The 21,463-nt window shown below is 36.6% G+C and overlaps 1 protein-coding gene across 13 annotated transcripts in view; it reads left to right on the top strand.

The window, feature by feature from the left end:
• MEF2C (myocyte enhancer factor 2C) overlaps positions 1-21,463 on the top strand; it is a 169,475-nt gene that overhangs the window by 67,207 nt on the left and 80,805 nt on the right. For 9 of the 13 annotated variants that reach the window (XR_014296445.1, XM_082649820.1, XM_082649818.1 and 6 more), the window contains one exon: positions 7,485-7,680. Coding sequence is in view for 12 of the 13 variants with exons in the window: in XM_082649820.1 (XP_082505946.1) it covers positions 7,627-7,680 (54 nt within the window). In the remaining variant the exon portion in view is untranslated. The remainder of the gene's footprint in view (positions 1-7,484; positions 7,681-21,463) is intronic. The other 4 variants (XM_082649823.1, XM_082649824.1, XM_082649827.1 and 1 more) reach the window with 1 other exon arrangement.

The raw sequence follows: 21,463 nt of genomic DNA, 5'->3' as shown, positions 1-21,463 counted from the left end.
GATTTTTCTGACAGGATCATTAGATGCCTGGGAATTCAGATTTTTGTCATAAGATGAAAATTTTTTTTATTTTTTTTTTTGTGGTATGCGGGCCTCTCACCGTTGTGGCCTCTCCCGCTGTGGAGCACAGGCTCCGGACGCTCAGGCTCAGCAGCCATGGCTCACGGGCCCAGCCGCTCCGCAGTATGTGTATGTGGGATCCTCCAGGACCGGGGCACGAACCCGTGTCCCCTGCATAGGCAGGCGGACTCTCAACCACTGCGCCACCAGGGAAGCCCAAGATGAAAATTTATAATAGCAACATCTCCCATTTCAAGCCTAGCTTGCGTTGAAGGCTGACAGTTTTGTTTCACTGATATTGGTGTTGTGTAGTGCTTAACTTGCTTTGTTCAATAACAGCAACAAAAAATCCAGCTGCATTTGCTTTTGGAAAAGTTACAGCTGGGGAACAGAACACACTCTGTGATGCTTAGTAGCTCTTGCTTTGTGATGAGGACGCTGCGGATTTACCTTGTGGTGACCCTGCCACATCGCGAAGTGGCCTTTGGAAGAAAACATGGTGAAAAATTAGGAAAACAAAGACTTGCTAGAACCCTGACTTAATTACTCAATATGATGTAGAAAGACTAAAAACTGTGGTGTGGTTGGATAGCACAAGGCTTTTGACATATTTAGACTGTTTGGAGTTTATTTTAGCATGGGGGTTGGAGAATGCCGTCTAAGCTCCAGTGTGAAAAAAGAGTCCAAGGCAAAATATACCGCAGGTGATAATGACTGGGAAGCTGTGCTTCCCTTGTGTTTATTAAATTGTTTATAATGCAATACAGTTGTTTAAAGGTAAGTGTCTCCTAAATTCTAGAATTGTGTAAATAAAATGATTTATATCAGTGATAATGGCAGGTTAGGCCCACTTATTAAATTAATTGCAGGGGTTTTCAAAACGAGTTCCTTTTTAGCCTTATTATATTTCTGACATACATTTCATCTCCTTTTGTCCTTGGGGAAAGATATTAAAGTAGGACTAGAAACATTAATGTAGAGTTTTCAGCAGCCGTGGTCATTGGGAAAATTGATGTATTTCCCTAGTTATTTCTACTTTTGCAGCCTGAAGCTCTTCCATGACTGATACTTATGAGGAACTTCTTAACTTTTATAACACTGTAAGTTTCTCTTCATATAATGATTATTGTTAATGGATAAATGAGGTATTACCTTTAGAAGTTGCCCATCATCATCTCTGCAAAGTAAGGTCTTCGTGGTATATGTAAAGACTATGGTTCACTTGATAACCTTATTGTGTATGACTTTCAGTTTATGCCTCAAAACTGAAGCAATCTTGCAAGTAGTAAGCCATGTTCCCAGTCCTACTATGTACCTAGTCTTCACCTGTAGTACCACATTTAATGATTACAACCATCCTGCAGATGAAGAAGTACATTCCCAACTTTTTGTAAGGCAAGGGAAGAGTGGTTCCAAGTGATTAAGTCATTAGTCTTTAGTCACTCAGCTTCTAAGTACCAAGTTAGCGTTCATACCCTGAGCTTTTCTGACTCCAAAATCCATTCAACTTCCACTTCTCAGTATAAATTATTCTTATTCCATATATGAGAGGCTATATAAATATACTGAAAGATTAAGTGAGGTTATCAGTCTGCTTCTGTATAAATGAAAATGTTCTTAATAGTCATTAAAAATAGTGACTGAAGAAAATATTCACCTGAGAGATAAAAATCTTAATGAATTAATTCATTAATCAACTCATAGTTATTAACTCCTACTATATGCCTGGCACTAGGGTAGAAACTGAAACCGCAAAAGGCAGATAAAACAGACTTGGCCCACAGATGTTGAGGAAGATGGCAGACAGGCAATTTCAGTTGTGACAAGTGCTACAAAGGAGGACATGGTGCTATGAGTCCTTATAGGGGAATTTGATGTGATCAGGAGAGCGTGAAGTGCTTCCTGGAGAGATGAAATGTGCTGAGACAGAAAGGAAGGGAAGAGGTTAAGGAGGCACGGAGGGGAAGACAGAGCGCTCCAGGCCGCAGGAATTGCATGTGCGCTGTGGCAGGAAGGAGCCTGGCAGGTGTGGGGAACTGAAAGACAGTTGACATTATGTTACTGTTCTGAAGATGACTCAAAATTCATCGTACTGGGCTTCCCTGGTGGCGCAGTGGTTGGGGGTCCGCCTGCCGATGCAGGGGACGCGGGTTCGTGCCCCGGTCCGGGAGGATCCCACATGCCACGGAGCGGCTGGGCCCGTGAGCCATGGCCGCTGAGCCTGTGCTCCGCGACGGGAGAGGCCACAACAGTGAGAGGCCCGCGTACCGCAAAAAAAAAAAAAAAAAAAAAAAAAAATTCATCATATTAACTTGGAATAAATTGAGAAAATAACTTTGTTTATATTCATGATAATGAAATCCAGTGGGGAAGAATGGGTAATTTTATTACCCTTAAGAGGATGTCTTAGCTATGTGTCTTTAGGACAAATTCAGCTTGCATTCATAGCTAGGGTAGTATAACATTCTGTATAATACATGGCAAGCTTAGAGAGAAGTGAAGTGACTTTCAGGACCAAAGAAATATTCCCTAACTCATAAGACATCACATAGTTGAATAACAGTAAGATTAATAATTATTATATCTTTTGAAGTTCAGAATACTTCTTAAGAGAAAAAAATTAAGAGATCTACTTGTTCCTTTTAACCAAAATATAATTACATGCCTCATGTGTCTTTCAAACATATCATAAAGTAGAAAGTTAAATGTATCTAGATGCACCATAATGAGCAAAGTTTTCCACTTAAACTAATAATGAATCATTTAATTGTTTGAATTAGTAATACCAGGCTTGCAGCAACTGGGCTTATGATCATTTTTGTCCCTTGCTAAGTATCCAGCTTGTATTTATTTAACCGTATAATTTCTTGTGTGATATAGCATGCTTGCTTTTCAGCTTGGAGTTTTTACAAAACATTTTATGAAGATGCTAGTGGTAGTGAAAATGTGAGTCAGTGAAAAAGTTATTTGCTAATATGAGTAAAAGAAAACCAGAATTCTTCATTGCAAACTGACATCACATATTTTAATGTTTTGTCATTATTCATAGGCTGTTTTTATTTAAGTGACTGCACGGTGCTTATTGTAGCAAAATACATGCTTTGCACAGATAAGTTTAGCAGCAGAGAATTAATTTCTTCCCACATCTTTCAATGTGGCATGGCAGTCTCACTCTAAGATCAAAACACAAAACTGAAGGTTATGTTTAATTTCTAAATCAAAGTGTTGTGGGAAGATGATTGAAATCTGAAGATGACTCAGATTCACTTGATATGTGGTTTTCTTCCTACAGAAATCTTATGGTAGACTGCCATTTCCATGTTAGAAAGAAACTAATAGTGATGAGACTAAAATAAATAGTTTCACTGTATACTGAAAGTTTATGTTAGTTACTTTGGTTCTTAGTCTGAATTTTTTTACGAACTCTGAAAGCTTCAATAACATAGGAATCTCTTGCCCCCCTGCCTCACCACCACCCAGTATATCTTTTTTTTTTTTAATTATGGGGGCAAAGAAGTAATCCATGTATTTTCCCAACAAACATTGATTTTTTTTAACGGTTTTCATGATTCTGTTTTTTACCCAAAACCGAAGTATCCATCTGGCTCTTTGCTGTATAGAATCCTTCATTTGCCTCGAGGGAGTAAATTAAGATTATATGGCTGCATTAGCTGTGTCAGATGATTTGGGTGAGGTATGGTAAATGGTAATTGCAGTGTATCTCCTACTTCACCAAAATGAACTTGTTTGTTTTCTTATTTTTATTTCTTAAAGCAGTCATATAAAATACTAACCCAGAGCTGAAATGGATTTTTTTCTCAGGTGTTTTAAAAATAGGAGTTAGAAATGTTGTCCCCGTGTCTGGATTTTTCTCCTTGTCCCTTATCTGAACCTCTCAAAGGCCTCTCTGTGTGGGGTGAGCAGCCCAGCACACTCAGACAGTTCTGCTCAGAGAAGGAAGTGAAGAGTTTTGGTTCCCATTTTACACTTCTGGAACAGTTTAGGGAAGGAAGCACCTTTACACCTTTTATTGTTCGTGGTTGCTGACATCATATCCTTCCCTGACCAGTCTGTGCGTGTTTCCTGCCATTCTGTCAAGATTCTTCTGTGTTACTGGGAGGGATTTGTGGGAGGGAGGGAGTGAGGGGAGGAGAGGGGGAAGGGAGGGAGGTGTGTGTCACTCAGGGAACTTGTTTGTAAATGAGAGAGCCAGGGTGGGAGAAGGATCTTTAGCGTCTGTCCACAAGAAATTCTTCTCTGCTTGGGTCTCAAACCACTTTGCCTTCGTCTGTCTGCTTATGCCAAACTCAAAGTGAACAGAAGCCTCCCATAATGAAGTTCCCCTTTTTAGTAAGCAGCATGATTTTATTTTTCTTCTATTTAGGTTGGCAAAAAGAAAAAACGCAGAAGACTGTAGCTCTATAGAGTGTAACTATGGTAGAGTATTTGTTTTTCTTTTCTTTTTTTTTAAATTACTGATTGTTTCTCTGTAACTCTGTCATTTTCCAAGAATTCTTCTTTCATGTGGAAAGAAGTAGCGGTAAGGCTGCTGGAATTACTTTAAGCTTATGGTTGATTGTACATACATGAAAGTTCTCAGGGTAACTCAAATTCTACTATGTGCAGTTTAGCTATTATATTCTTTTCTTCATATACATACAAAACAATTTTTCAGATTACTGAAGTTATATAATCTCTTTTCAGCCCCTCTAGGCCTCCTACAAATTAATACTTGAAACCAACCTTACAATATAATTTTTGCATAAAAATCAGGTTAGAAAAATAGTTATGCTAAGAAAACAGCTACTGAGCTGTTGTTGACCTTCCTAACTCTGAATTTTTACTGACAGCCTTGAAACCTGCTGACCCATAATCTAACGTTCTAAGCAGAATGTTCTAAGGCACGTTTTACTTCATGCAAACAGTCTCATCCTCACCATATCTTACTCTGCATATGTACTTAATCATATCAAATTTTGCATTTCAGAAATGTTCAAAAGGCAGCACACTTCAAGAAATATCCATTTTTATGGGAAATAAGAAAATGTTTTAATTTTATTGAAATTTAAACTTACATCTCTCTACATTACCTTGCATATTTCAAAATGTCATCTTTAATCGATTATTTTATATATATACATATTGACACGTATCAGTTCTTTCTGGCAAAATACTTCCCGTAATGTTTTAAGAATTAAAAAAGAAAATCCTTGCTCTGCTCTTTTTAAGACGCGTCCCTCGTTTCAAAGTTGTGAAATATGGGGTGGTGAGATGGAGGAACTCTTCTAAGTTTGATTCATCAAGAACTCTGTCTTTCCAAGGAGACTTTTCTCCAGGGATGTTTCTCTACTCGTTTGGTTAGTTGTATTTTGAAATCAGGATCCGCAGAAGTTTTCTTCTTCCCCGCCTCTTCCACACTCTAATCTGTTCACCCTGACCTTCCACCTTAAAGTGAGTAAGCGCTTAGGCAGGCATAGTCCTGTAAGCCGATAGTGCCACGGCCTCAGCTCAATGAAAGAAAGGAAATTGTCCCATATGCATTTGCTGTGGATTCATGGGTTGGCTTTTCTGTGATCGAGGAAGCCTGTTTGTCTCTTTGGGTTCTTGCACATGCATGGGAAATACCATTCTATCTTGCTGCTTGCTTCTAAGGTAAGACTATAGGAAACACTGGAAAGTTGTCCAGTTGAGTGATATTTAAGACCGTCACTAAAAATAGGTAGATGGACCGTGTTTGACAACAGTGAATATGCAGTTGTGCTTTGTGCATTTTTCATATTTTAATGTGATTTTTTTAATATATCTTACAGCTAATTTTTCCCTGTCTATTTGTCAAATGTGTGTTATTTATATAACTCTAAAACTCTGAACTACTTCCAACATTTAAAATTGCCGCTGGAGTAATAGTTTTGATGAGCACTGTGTGGTTGTGATACTACTCAACATACATATATTCTCAGAGGCAGAAGTGAGCTACAGTTTAATAGAAGGCACTGGGCAAAAGAGAATGGATGGTCTTAGTATTTAAGCAGCACGTAATCCACCAGAACTAATTATATCATAATAGCTTCTGCAATTAGATAATCACAGAAAACTTAAATTTAAAAAATTTACTCAAGGTGATAAAGAATTTAGAAATTAAGTTAAAGAAATCAAAAGACAGCCGATGTGATCAGACCAAATGTGTAACAGTTCCAATTCCTGTTCCAATAACTTTGAATTGGAGCCAAATAATCTATTAAATAGCCAGGACAATGGCTTAGTATTACATAATACATGTGGGAATTTATCAGGTCGGTTGTCAGACACCAACTAAAGTAAACAGGGAAATTCTGAGCAATGTGTGAAGTAGTTGCATTCTTTGACATAAGACGGGATAGAATAATTGAAGCTATTGCTTGCAAATGAAGAAGCCACTGTGGAATGCCTTTTTGTTAACTTCCACATTTCACAGCAATTCACTTTCATTCAAATATTTTCAGATATAATTTAAAACAAAGAAAGATACATACTTTTAATACACTGGATTCTCTGGGTTTATCTTACATTGTTGATGATCACTTCTTTCATTTTAATTCATGGCCTAAAGATATCCAGTATATGGCAAGCTTCTATAATTTTATATCTTGCTCCCCAAAGAGAGATGATGTGTCTTTTTAAAATATTTAAATTTAAGGAACTGATGGCTTATAAGAAATATAGTCATAAATGGAATAATACTCTAATTTTCATACCATTTCTTTCTTTTCTATGAATGATTATCTTTTTTGATTCTTGTATTCAAGATATAGCTTAAGGGCTTTCAAAAGGAAAAGATTTCACTGCTGATAGCTGCTTGTTATGTAAGATTAAATATCCCACATTATTTTTACAGTGTTCTCATAGCAGTGACTTTTAAAAAATAAGATTAAAGGATTTAGATTTAAATTCGTTGACATTTACATATATCAAATAGCACTTTCATGATAGTCCATCCTATTTGCATAACGAGGGACGTTATCACCTCTGCTGTCAAAACACGAGATTGTTTTCCCTTCAGAAATGAATTAGCTGCCCTACTTAGCATACACAGGTACATAAAGGTTCATTAACTCTCTGATTTAGGTAATTTTTCATAACAGAAGGGTGAAAATAGTCACCTAGTTTCATTAAAAAAATAGTAAGAAACTCTTTGCAAAAGATACATTTCAAGTGTTGGGCTTTAAAGCATAGTTTTCATCATTTAAATGACTTGTTAAATTACTTACAAGATTATTTTAATCATAAGAACAAACCATTCCTACTTGGTATGCTCCTACATGTGATATACCATGTACTTTTAACAGATGCTTATTTTCATTCATTTAATTTGATTAGTTCCATAGAGTTTTATTTTTAGAAAATTAGAATATGAAAGTGGTGCTTAATTTTTATTTTTTGTTCAGCAGGAACGAATGCAGGAATTTGGGAACTGAGCAGTGCAAGTGCTGAAGAAGGAGATTTGTTTGGAGGAAACAGGAAAGAGAAAGAAAAGGAAGGAAAAAATACATAATTTCAGGGACGAGAGAGAGAAGAAAAACGGGGACTATGGGGAGAAAAAAGATTCAGATTACGAGGATTATGGATGAACGTAACAGACAGGTGAGTGGGGTAAACTTCTGTGTGTGTTGTTACTTACATGGGCCATTTATTACACTCCCCCCCAGGTATGTTAAGTGTACTGAAAACATTTTGAGCTTATAAACATCCATTAAGAGAAGTTTTAGTGAATTAAATGTGGTCAGTTTAAGTGCTGATAGTAAAGGGAAAAAAAAATCACTCTATCTGTAAGAAATATACTTTACACATTGATGATTATTCACTTTTTACTTCAACATGAATTTTAAATGGAACTGCGTTTGCGTAACATGAATAGCTTAATAATTAAGAGTTAATAAGCATAATATTGCTCCACTGCATGCATCATCAAGCAAAGATATTCTTATATTCATGGGAACGAGGCCTTTTGTGGTCATCCATTTAGAGGTTTATAATATAGACTAAATATCCTGTATCAAAATGGCTTCCAGTCTATTCACAGTAAAAGAGACTTTGAAATACATCCAAAACGTTTAACATTGTGCTGACAACAAAATATTAGTCTCTTCAAACACAGAAGCGAGAACTATCAGTTAACTCATAGCATTTTCTTTAAAGCCTGAATTTTATAAACCTAGAGGCACATGTTATCATTTTTTTCTAGAACTCCAGTGATATCTGTATGATACAATTAATCTATTCTAAAGACTTTATACATGCAAATGCTCTCTTCAGTGAAGACTTGTATATTATGAATATCTGTGATTTGACTCTATTTTCCTTCACCCTTGGAGAGAGTGGATTTAGTCAGGGGAAGTAAGAATAGCCGGGTGGTCTGTATGCATCCTAATGTTAAATAATGGTTAAATAGCAAATGTTAATGGTTAAATAACAAATGTTTAACCTGATGTTAAATAGCAAATAATGGTTCCTGAGAGATATTACAGTACTGCCAGATCCCAACCATTGCAAATGGATAATGGAACCTACAGAACAGACACTCCTTGACCACGGGGGAGGAGAGCGTTTTGGCTGTTGCTCATTTACGCTGGGGAAAGCTAAGAGGACAGCCTCAGAGACGCCCCACCGGACTGTAATTTCCCCCAACACTCTTTCTGCCCTACTGTGCCTTTCTAGCTTCTTGGCCCTTCTAGTGAGACTAGAACTGATTCGTGCTTTAAAACTTTTTATTGCTACATGTGTAAATTATAACGAATAGAAGTTGTTATTTATGCCATCAAAGCCAGTATGCCATTAAGAGGTAAAGAAACTTTTTAGATTTTCAGATTTATACTCCTTTAAATTATTACACTTAAGGTACATATGACTTGAACTATGTTTGGCTGAAAATTGAGCTAAAGGATGAACAATGCTAAGATTTACGATGGATTCCTTCAGTGTTTTCCTACATATTGTGTATTGCTACGGGTCAAGCCAAAAAGCAATCATTCTGTCAATATAAAACCACAGTATTTTTTAATTGATTTATAGGTTGAAATTTTAAAACTGAAATATTGAACATCATATACCACTGACTATTTAGATCTTACTGTTTGGACTAGCACCTGTTTGGGGTGCAGTCAAAACTTTATATGAATTAGCATCTACACTTCATGAATAATGCCAGTTAATTTGGGGGTTCATGAAATTTATTGTATCTTCCTTTTGCTTACAAGGACAAAAGAAAGTTTTTGCGGTTGAATTCATGAGCTTTCATTATGCTTTATAAAGGAATATAAAACTTACACAGGCATGCGAGAACGTTAACACTATGCTTTTGAGCTAACAATTGAACGTTTTTTCGTAATTTAAATATAGTTGCGCCTACAATTGCTGTTACTCTCACCCATGTTAGAAGTCATGATAACTTTAAGAGAAGAAAACTTATTTAAATTCAGCTTAGTCACTCTTACTTTTTTTAATCCTGAAGATGAATTCCTTGGTTTTATTCCATAGAATTTAGGATCTGTGTAGTCTTTTCTTCGTCTTTAGGTTCAGTTGGCCCTTTAATTCAACACTCTTAAATGGAATTGGTAAAATTGAAGCCTTCCATGTTTTAATATATATTTCAGTGATTATTTTACATGGCCATTGACAAACTTAAACAGCCATCTTACTTATAAATATTTGTCATGCGTGCCTCTCTTCTACTGTAAGAGTGATCATAAGAGCCATTTGGGAGAGAGCCTAAAAGATGTAGGTCATGGGCTTCCCTGGTGGTGCAGTGGTTGAGAGTCTGCCTGCCGATGCAGGGGACACAGGTTCGTGCCCCAGTCCCGGAAGATCCCACATGCCATGGAGCGGCTGGGTCCGTGAGCCATGGCCGCTGAGCCTGAGCGTCTGGAGCCTGTGCTCCGCAATGGGAAAGGCCACAACAGTGAGAGACCCGCATACCGCAAAAAAAAAAAAAAAGATGTAGGTCACTTCTGATAACCAGCACCAGCAAATCTGCAACAGCATGTCATACAAAGTGAGGAGACACCCCTAACCTAGGCTCCCTTTAAAGTATGTGTTCACATGTTGAAAAGAGAAACATTAACTGCTTTGCCCTTTTTGAAGCTTCCCCGCTGTAGACTCCCTAACAGAACCTCACACGATAGCTCACTGTCATCTTTTCTCAAAAGCGGTAAAAGCCTGCCCTGCCATTGCAAGTGTTTATTTGGCTATACAGAGCACAGGGTGTGTTTTTACAGAATAAGAAATACTGACTTAAAGTGTGAAATGAAATATTACAGAGCTGATGCGATAAGTTGTATATCATTGAGAAATAAAACTGTGGTAAAACAGAGTGGCTGACTGTTTAAATTGAATTTTGCCCTTTATTTTTCATTATGGCAGTAGCAACAGCTAAAAATCAGAAACTCCAATTGTATACATAAAGTAGTTTAGGGGAGGAAAAAAAGTAACAGCTAGTTTTGTTTTTGTTTTTTAAATTTTCCAGAGTCTCCAAGTTTATGAAAACTACTTATTTCTCAATCTCTAAGCTAAACGAGGTAGATTTCTTAAGCTAGTATGTAAAAATAAATAAAATCATGAATTGTCAATTTGTCTTACGGAAATTTTCAGATAACTTAAAAGAAGCTACGTGTTCCAAGAACTACATATATATTACTCCATTTAATCTTTAGTAATTCCATTTACAGCTGAATAACTCATTTATTTATTAAATCAACAAATATCACTTGTTTGCAATGTGCCCAACATGAAGTATTCAGCAGTAAGCAAGAAGAATCTCATTCAGCTTATTGTCTGCCACAGAAGTCAGCCAACTGTTTCTGTAAAGGGCCAGATAGCAAATACTTTTGGCCTTGTGAGCCATGCAGTCTCTGTCTCAACTACTCGTCTCTGCCCTCTTAGTGAAAGCAGCAAAGGACAATGTGTATACAAATGAATGTGTCTGTGTTTGAATAAAACTTTACTGGCAAAAACAGGGGGCAGGAATGATTGGCCTGTGGGCCGTAGTTGGTGGACCCCTGGCCTGGTGGGAGGAACCAGACATGAAATATGCAAATATATAACAAAAATTCTGTTCACATGTGCTATGAATGCAGCTCTCCAAATGCTATGAAGGAATAACAGGAGGTGCCTTATTTAGATTGCGGGTGAGAGAAAGGCCTCCCTGAAGAAATGCTGAAAGATGGGAGCTAAAAGATGATTCAGAGTTAGGCAGGTGACAACACTCCAGAGGGAACAGTGTTTGCGAAGCTTCTGAGAAAGTAAAGAGCTTGCTAAGGAGTCTAAGGAAAGCCTATGGAGCTTGAGCCTGGTGTGTATAACTTTAGAGAGATGAGAGAAAAGGTTTAGATGCTAGGGAGGGCCCAGATCACACAGAGCTTTGAAGTCAGATAGTTAATACTAGGAGGTGGCCAAGACATAAGCCCAAATCTTTCAGATTCAAAAACAAAACAAGCTTTTCTCAATCGCGTCACTCTGCGTTCTGTATAATATAATGGCTAAGAGCATGGTTGTGTGTCATTGCTTTCCCCAGTTACATCATACTGCATCCAGTGTAATACCATGGTGAAGAACATGGTTTTTAGAGACACACAAACCTTGTTCTGGCCCTAGTTCTGCCACCTGCTAGCTGTGTGACCCTCCAGCAAGTGACTTAACCCCTCTGAGTTTTCCCTCATCAGTAGAGGTGAGATTAAAAAATAGTACCAAAAAAAAAAAAAATAGTACCCCCTTCATTGGGTCATTGAGATGATTAGATTGGGGGATAAATGTAAGGCACCTAACATATAATAAATGCTCCATAACTTTACCTGTCAGCTATTCCTGTTAAGACTCACCATTAGCTATTACAGTTAATGTGATTTCTATCAGAACAACACGTGTGCTGTGTAGCACAGTAAAGAATGGTACCTGAAACCTTCATTTCAATAGGGTGTTACCTTAAAAGGGTATCAGGAAGATGGAAGGAAGAGTGGAACAGAGTAGAGCTGGGGCACAAAGGAGCCTTTGGAAGCTAACAAGGGGCAAGAGAATCATTTCAGAGCAAGAGCCAGATGATGGCAGAGGATGGCTTGTGGACAGGAAGGAAAATCACACAGAACATTTATAGCTTGTGACGAGGATGGGGAGAAGTAGTTTCCCAATTTCTATGCTTGTGGGACTTATTTTCAAATGTATGTTACTGACCAAATTATTTTGAACTACTTATCACTATTTTTAATCACTTCTAGCTTCCAGCTTATTCTCACACTACAATTTCAATCTCTCCATCTGCATTTTTGGTTCTTACTTGTGAGTTACCTTCATCAGTTAGGCAATAATCTTACCCTCCTTCATATGGTACCAGTTGTTACTGTGCTTCTGAAACAGCCATATTTTTAAATGAGTTTTGTCCTCATATGACTCTTTTTGCAAACAGAATATACTTAGAAATCTGTTAAATCAAGAAGAAAGATATATGAAAATTAGGCATGCTTAACCTAAATCTGTTTTCTTGTGTGTTTGTATTTAAAATTTTCAGCTTTCCCACTTTGAAAGGATAGGAGAGGCAAACCCGAATTTATTTGTGTGACTTATTATAAAAAGACATTTAAATATTTGAATAACTACCAGAGAAAAATATTTGCCGAATAACACAGTTATGGCCTAATATAGTAAGTTAAAGAAAGGAGTTTATTAAATGTCTTAAGTTCTTTTCTTCTGTCAGACCTGGCACACTAACAGTTTTTGCCAGCAAACAAAATATCATGTAATTATCAGTGCAGTAACTGGAGCACAAATTAAAGACAATTAGCAGCATTCTCTTGTTAATAGAAAAGGAGAATCCCCTTATGACTAAAGGGGATTAGTCATAGCTGTTAAATTTTCTAACTTTTTCCCTTTTCTTATGTCCTTATCTCAGTTTCTTTACATGACTTATAAATTATTTTAAATGGGCTCAGAAAAAAAAAAACTGGAGAAATAGTTCAGTGTAGATGCAGCCTCTGACAGTTTCTACATACTGAGGTTTTTAAACTAAATCTGATATTTTCTAAACTAAACTGAAAAATAAAGAGTTGCCTTGATTTTCTCAAATGACTCTTCTTTAAAAAGAAGCAGATTTTACTCCTTACTCTCCCCTGTTTTCCTCTATTTTACGTTCTTCTTAGAATTTTAACTAAAATTTCAATGGAATTTTTACTGTAACATTCCTTCAAGGTGGTATCTAGAATACCCATAAATAAAAGGACTGATTACAGTTCTAAACTTGAGAGTTACAACCTAGTAACCGAATATAAAATTTGTGGAAGTTGAGATAGATTCAGTCTTTAAATGTGAGGATAATATAGAAATACAAATAAATTGCTTCAAGAAAATAAGTTTTTGATGAATTCTAAACCATGAGTTAAAGAACAGAGCCATCCAGACACACTTTTATTTTGTCATCTCCACAAAGAGAACGTCCAAACTTGTCACTTGCTTGTATGCATATCGAGCAAATGCACATTATTTGAGAGGAAATTTTGCTTTAAATACTGTAGAATAGTTATCCATGTTATTCAGTGGATATTTAGAACCTTGCTTTAAGTCAAGTGAATAAAAAGTTCAATCAGTGCAAAAGTGTTGGGTTTTTTAATCTCTAAATCCAAAGTAAACCTGCAAATAACTCATGATAATGATCATTATACTCCTTTTCCCTCAATATCATTTCTTTACAGCTGACTGCCTCCCCTATACTCATATTAAAATTTTTATTAAACTCATTTTATAAAATGAGTAAATAAATAAAAGCAGGGTGTATCATAGTAATACTTTAGGACACAGTAATGCATCTCAGAACTGAATTGCAGGGTATATTGATGCTGTGCATGCCTACTTAAAGGTTCTCCGTGCATATAAGTTAAATCATTCTTTTGTTAATCTTAAAATCACCAAGGGGAAAATTTTTTTTTTTAGAGAGTTGAAATTAACTGGTGAGAGACTGAAAAAGAAAGCCAGAAGGGAAAAATGGCAAACTGTATTTTTGCGAGATTCCAAATCAAAGAAAGCAGTAGCCAGAGTACTCAGATGTATGTTTAACAGCTGTGACATCAAGCCATCCCTTTCTCTTCTGTTCCTATCAATTTGAAAACAATTCAGAAATGGTTTCCCCACTCTATAGTTGAATCATAGAGATAGTGCACAGCATACTTTCTGTACATCCCATGTTGTGTGAGACTTTTTTTTTAATTGGCATATAGTTGCTTTACAATGTTGTGTTAGTTTCTGCTGTACAGGGCAGTGAATCAGCCATATGTATACATATATCCCCTCTTTTTTGGATTTTCTTCCCAATTAGGTCACCACAGAGCACTGAGTAGAGTTCCCTGTGCTATGCAGCAGGTTCTCATTAGTTATCTATTTTATGCATATTAGTGTATATATGTCAATCCCAGTCATGTGTGGGACATTTTGTACTTACACAGCTAGATCTGTTCCTTTACTGCCAAAAAGGTATTGTCTCAACTGCCATCAAACTATTCATTAGCTTTCCTTTAGTAGGAAGTCCAAGAGAGGCCAAAATGTTCACAAGGAAAAGCATAACTATCTCCTCTTGAATTCTGTCACTGGATTTAAGATAGAAGCTCCTCCTTGAACTTGAGGGCTTCAAGACTTTTTGTTGTTTCAGTTCTAATTTGTGTATTTCACATAATTTCCATTTAATTAACTGTAATTTAGAAATATTCCAATGCTTATATTTATTGTGTCTCAGTCATTTTGTGTAGCAAGTTGACACGGAATGGCACCTTCCACCTGTAAGTGCATACACACACCATTCTGTGTGCTACAAATCCCCTTTTGCTTTGCAAATGCCCGAACTTTGTATGACATTGTATTACTGAGAAACCAACACTAAAAATATTAACATTATAAATAGACCGCATAAACCAAGAGGTTTCTTCCAAACTGTAGATTAAAGAACATGTTGCTGATTGTTTCAAAAGCCATGTACTTTGCAGTCTAGACTTCCTTTAACATTGTAATTTATTCACTTAAAATGAGCTCCTTCTTAGTAAGAGTATTTTTAATGTTGACATCCCAACGTAGTCTTACTGAACACAATTGGAACTCCTGCCCCCGCCAAGAATAATGGCTTTGTTTGGAAACAAAACAAAACAAAACAATGACAACATTGTTAGTTAAATTAAAGTAAATGAAATTCCATAGTATGGAATATGTATTTGTGTTTCTTTTGAAATATGTTGGACCATTAATAGGAATAAGAGAACCAATCTAAATGTTTGGATATTTGACTTTTAATTTTAAGTTGGAACAGTTTAGCTTAAGAAATCACTAACATTTAAGTAACATTTCAACAAATGTAACTGTTTGGAAACTACAACGGAGACCGCCTCCTGCCTTCTGTCTTGCAAGGATTGATTTGGAAGGCCCTGAGGGAGAAAATATTGGAGTTAGGAGGTAAAACTGAAGCCATTGTGGAAAGGAAGAAGTTACACTCTTCCTGTTATGACAGGAAACATAGACAAATGTGCTTCCTGAGCATTTGCTCAGCAGGGAATGAAGTAGTCTTTGACCTTTACCTTAGGTACATTTTGGCTTTGTTAAACTAGTAAACATGTTTTTGCCCCCAAAATATTAATCTGGTTTATTTGATTCTTTTCAGACTCAAATTATATATTTCATGTACATGAGGTATAGAGAAACAAGTATTTATTTTATGACTGCATCTGCAGACTGGATTTAGAATGTAAATCAGCCCCTTAACAAACCAAGCAAACCTCAACAGCATGTATAAAAAAATTTAAAACATATTGTGTTATATATAGTCTTCTCTTTTTAAAATCCAAAACATTCTTAGGCTTAAAAATGAACCACAATAAAATGTTTTAAATCCTAAATTTAATAATTATAACTCATCATCTACCTTTTCCTCATGTACATAAATATATCAGAAATCAGCTATGACAAGTTTTAAAACCCAGACTTTGAATTTGTTAAGACGCTCAAGTTTATTAATATGCGTTGTTATTTAACTGTAATCTAACCCATTGTTTTATTATGTTTCCTCGAAATAGTGTGCAATGCACAAGATTTAAAGTCTTATTTGGGTGTTTGGGGTGTTGACTTAGGGTGAGGGGTCGGTAGAGTCCTAAATTCCACATGCTAAGCCCCCTATTTTAATCCTTCTATCGCATTCAGAATTTTAGGAACTACTGCTTGAAACCCTTTGGAAATCCTACTGCATTGCAGTGAAATGCGGCTCAGTTTGCTGAAGGCTAACGAGGACAATAGTCCTCTTTGCAGCAGAACACACTGCTGTCTCATCCTCGCAAGTTATGCTGGAGGGTTACAAGCACATGGTAGCAGTCTGCTTAAAAGAGTCCCTCACTGCTCTTTAAAGAGCCTTTCATTTATGGTGGCAGGCCCCGTCATTGTATAAAGGAGCGCTTGTCTAGAACACAAGTCTGCAGTGGCACTACTTCCTCCCACCGAGAGTAATCATCAAGCCTAAAGCTCGCAAGCCTTTCTAATGACAGACTGAATTAAACAAAATAAAATTGAAGAGGAATACTTTAGAACAGTTGCACCATTACTTACTGTCAGGAACAAGCCAGGGGAAGAAAAAGAGCATTTAAGAGGGCATTTCCCTTTTTTTCAATTAAAGATTGTCGTTGCAGACTCTTGACTCCATCCCTAACCCTTTAAACACATAGGAAGACCTAGCGACTCTGGATTAGAGAGCGCATTGTATCCGTGAACTGCCCATCTTGTCCCTCATTAGTCACTCCTTTTCCTTAACTAGGAGGAAACTGGGAGATTCTTTAGGCTGTGGGTGAGGAGGGCTGGATCTAAACTATTTCCATAGGATTACAGTTGTATTCCTCGTGACTCTATTTGGACGAAAAAAACCCTGATAAAACCTCAAAACTTTGAAAATACAATTAGCTAGGTATATTAGTCCCAAACGCATTCTAAAATTATGAAACTAATACTACTTTACGATTTAAAGAAACGAGTAAAAAGTTTCCCCACTCACTGAGCAGACTCACTGATAAATTCAATAAGATCAGGCTGAAAGAATTCTGATTGGTGGGATGAAGTATTGGAGACCCATAGGTAAAAGTATCCTTGCTTCCCTTAGTAATGCATCTGAAGTCATTTAGAGTTAGGCCTCAGTTATTCTCAGAGATGTGAATAGCTGCTGTTTCCAAAGGTCTTTTTCTTTCATTTATTCTTTCCTGTAAGGTGCAAGGACTCCTACCGTTAAAATATGGTAGGAAAGTTCTCCTGAGGTGACTTTATGAATGGAGCCAGGATTGGGAGGGTGAACAGAGGCCTGCGTGTGGTGTGGAGACTCATGATTAAATGCCCTTTCTGTTACACAGTAGTCTAACTAATTTCTGTGCCCTGTAGGAAATGATACAGGACTTGTCCTCTGTTTTAGAACTTGTTATTTACATTGACTGTGTGTAAATCAGAGACCCACCTTTTTTTATTCTGGCTGTAAACAGGCTTGTATTTGCTACCAACCAAAATGCCCCTCATTCTGTGAAATTTAAGTAAACATCCATAAATATAGAACTAGTGTGTGCCCACTAGTGCATGCATGTGGTTCTCACTGGCTTTAGTGGGAATGTCTGGAGGTCTGAGGGCAGAGGTAGCTGCAGAGTCCACACAAAAGGAGCTTTGGTTTATTGTCAGAACCTAGAAACCAACTTCTTCTCAATTTTAGTATTATTAGTATTATTTGTTTTATTTTAACCTAGAAAGCTGTCCTTATACTAATGAATAAGTTGTACACTACCCTGCTGTGCTCATCAGAATTGCTGACAGTTCTTAGTGTACCTGTACAGTGCTTGATGAGTGGTTGGAGGGGTCCATGCTGTACTGACCTTCAGCCCCTGAAATGCACAGTTGTCTAAAAGAGGGAAGGAACACTGACTAATGGAAAGAAAGATGGATTTTGTGTGAAGAGGGTTCTATTCCTAGTTCATCAGCGACTAGTTTTGGGAGTGTGGATAAGGCAGTTCATGCCTTTGTTTACAGTATCATCTGAGAAATGGGGATGATAAACGGTGCCCAATAATAAGTTAAAAGAGATGCTGTCAAATGGAGCAAGATAGCTTAGAAAGTCTTTGAAAACTTCTTAGAAAAAAGTCACCAAATAAAGTCAACACTCTTATCTAAAAACAATTATAAAAAATACGATATGCTCCAATTTCACCAACAAACCCACACACAAAATTTGACGCAATCCAGTTTTTCTCCTATTCATTTTTACTAAATGTACATTTTTACTATAAGTTAATGTGACAAAAAAGAAAAATAACTGTGTGAAATTTTCCTCTCTCAGTGGCAAACTTCTTATTAACATAATTTGAGCGTGCATAGAAATTCATTTTTAGCCATTCAGTTTTGATTGCCAAAAAAAATGAGTAATTATTCCATCCATCTATCCATTCATTCATTCAACGAATATTTAGCCAAGTATTGTTCTGGGACTTCAGGTTACAAGAGCAGACAGGAGATGTTCCGGGCTTTCAAGGGAAGCTTGAGGTTTAGTTGAGAGAGCAATCTTTTACAGTACGTAACAAGAAGTGACTGAGCCTGGTGCATCATAAAGAAAATACTACCTACCTTGTATAGTGTTTCACAGTCAACAAGTCACTTACACTTGTGTGTTCCTTAGTTTAACTCTCATCATAACTCTGTAAGATACCTGTCATTACCTCCACTCTACAGGTGAGGAAACTGGGGTACGGGTAAGTTAAACAATTTACCCGAGCCCAAGGACACATGGCTCATACATGGCAGAGCTTAGACTTGATTTTCAATTCCCATGTTTTTGCTTCCACAGTACAGAGCCCCAGTGATGATGCATATATATTGCCTCTTTTAAAATATTTTAATGTGAATTTGCTATTTTATCAATCTGAACAGTTGTTTTTCTGTGCATTTTCAGCACTATACCTAATTTAATATTGTCTACTCCAATTCTTTACAGTCTTTTATATCTCTTCTAACTACAAAAAGGAAGTGATCCAGTTTTATTTCTTGGAATATTAAAATTAGAATGACTATGGTAACATATTGATGAGATTGAGTAACCAAAACCTAAGACATTCTACAGAATGAAATTGCAGAAATAGATTCTTGTTATAAACTGTATTCCATTCACTGTAATCTTCCTCTTTACCCAAAGGTCTGTGCTACGTAGGCATAGAATCTGAACATTTAAATCTGGAATAAATCTTTTAAAGGTGTCTAGTCCAGCTTCCTGTTGAATTCAGGAATGCCCTCTAGACCTTCCTTGATATGCAGCCCTACGTGAACATGTTCAGGAATGAACTGCTTCTTACTTCGTGGGACTAGATCCACTCTTGGACAGTTCTCATCACTAGGTTTCCCCCTGTTTTGAACCTCTTTATGATTTTCAGCAATGCTTTCTAACTCTGCTCTATAGAACAAAACAGAATAACTCATCTGCCTCTTCACATGGCCACGAAGTCTGCAGATCTTGGAAAGTGTTTGGCATTTCTCTTTTAACTCTGTTTTTCTGGGTTAAACATTCCAGGTTCCCTCAATGATTTCTCCTGCAAAATTATTCTCAGACCCTACATCGACCTGTTTGCCATCCTATAGATGCTCTAATTTTGTCGGTGTCACTCAGTGTCTTCTTAAAATTCTCAGAGCTGAACATAGTTCCAAAGATTAGTTAGTGCTGACTAACTAAGAGATCATTAGGATAATTAGTTCTCACTGTCGAACACTATAACTTTAGATCCTTTTCCCAAAAACAGCTATCATGTTAGTTTTCCTCCAACCTGAGATTATGTAATTCTGTTTTTTTTTAAATACGAATGAAGACTTTAATATTACCTCTGTTTCTTTTCGTTTGTGACCCAGCTTTCTGTAGAGTGAGCTATGTATGTATAAAGACTCTACAATCTACTGGGTTATCACCCAGATTTGTGTAGTGTGTGGATCTGATAAGCATGCAGGCTACATCTTCATCTACACCACTAATAAAAATGGTGCCTGGGACAGGAAAGTTACTCTTGAACTCTGTGGCCCTTTGCAAGAGACTGTCCTTAAACTTAACACCAATTAATTAATTCATATTTAAATCATCTACATTACTACTAGCTAATCTCAAATATATAATATTGTGATGAGGATTTCATCAAATACGTTGCCAAATACATGTTCTTTAAAAATCTGATCTCATCAGAAAGTTCAGTAAATTTTTGCTTAATGAATGCAGTCATCTGAATTCTTAGATCCTCCCCCCTTTACCTCTGTATCCTGTGATTGCAAAATTCAGTTTTTACCTTCACACTTTTCTGTCCTTCATGATGAGTCATCAGGGCAAGGAATAAAGACCACTTTCCTCTGAACTTTTTGAATTATTTTTTTCTTTCTTCAAGAAAAGTAAAACAATAAATGGTCAAAAAGACAAGTTTAAAAATTATCTACTTTTAGCAGAAAATTTTATTGAGACATTCGGTTTAAAATAGAGTATTTCCATTCCATAATCCATTCGTTCATTGAGTATCCATTGGTCAGTCTTTGTGAGGCCAGAGGTGGGGTTTTCAGGGAGCTCAAAAAGCCAGCAGGAGAGGCAGACTCAAACAACCAATCAACTCTGTAATATTAGAATAAGTCTCATAATAAAGGTTTGTAAAAAGCTCTAGAGGATAACAACGAAGGAGGAATGAGTGTTATCTGAATGTGACAATGAAAGCTTCATAGAAGAAGTTGACATTTAAAGGAAGCCTTACAGCACCATGGGAGCCTGCCAGCGGCCAGATGGAAAGGGGGAGGGACGTAATGCCATGATCAGCTTTCTCTGAGTACAAGATAAGAAATAACCAATATGGTAGGTTTCATTTCATATTCCTCTTGATTGGGTCAACATCTACTGTTATTTTTCTTGCTCAGTCTAGAAGAAGGATTGGTCAGAAAACAAAAACTGAATTCACCCAACTCTGGATAAAAATACAGTTCAGGTCATTACACATGACTGGAAATATAACATTATTAGCCAAGGAATACATTTTGATTCAAATGAAGGAAATTCCTTTGGAGCTTTAAGGAATTAAATGACTGTTTTTCCTCTAGCCATGAGGATGAGACATGAATAAGGGAGATATATATTTACATGTAGTAGAAGCCCGAACACCCAGCACCAATGTCTGATGTGGAGAACGCTCAGTCAGTATTGGTCGGCACAATGTTTGGCATGTAGAAAATGCTCAATAAAAATTGCTTGAATTACTTTCATGTTTCTGTAAATAGATTTTCCTTATTTCTTTATAAGGAATATAAATTGTATGGAGCTGTATTTAATGAATGTTCCTTTTCTCAATTTCTAATTCTAATTTCAATTACTGATTCATACCTAATAAGT

Source organism: Grampus griseus (assembly GCF_964374135.1).
Source record: "Grampus griseus genome assembly, chromosome: 3".
NCBI lineage: Eukaryota > Metazoa > Chordata > Mammalia > Artiodactyla > Delphinidae > Grampus > Grampus griseus.
Note: the sequence above shows the minus strand (reverse complement) of the source record. Positions and strands in the feature narration are given on the sequence as shown.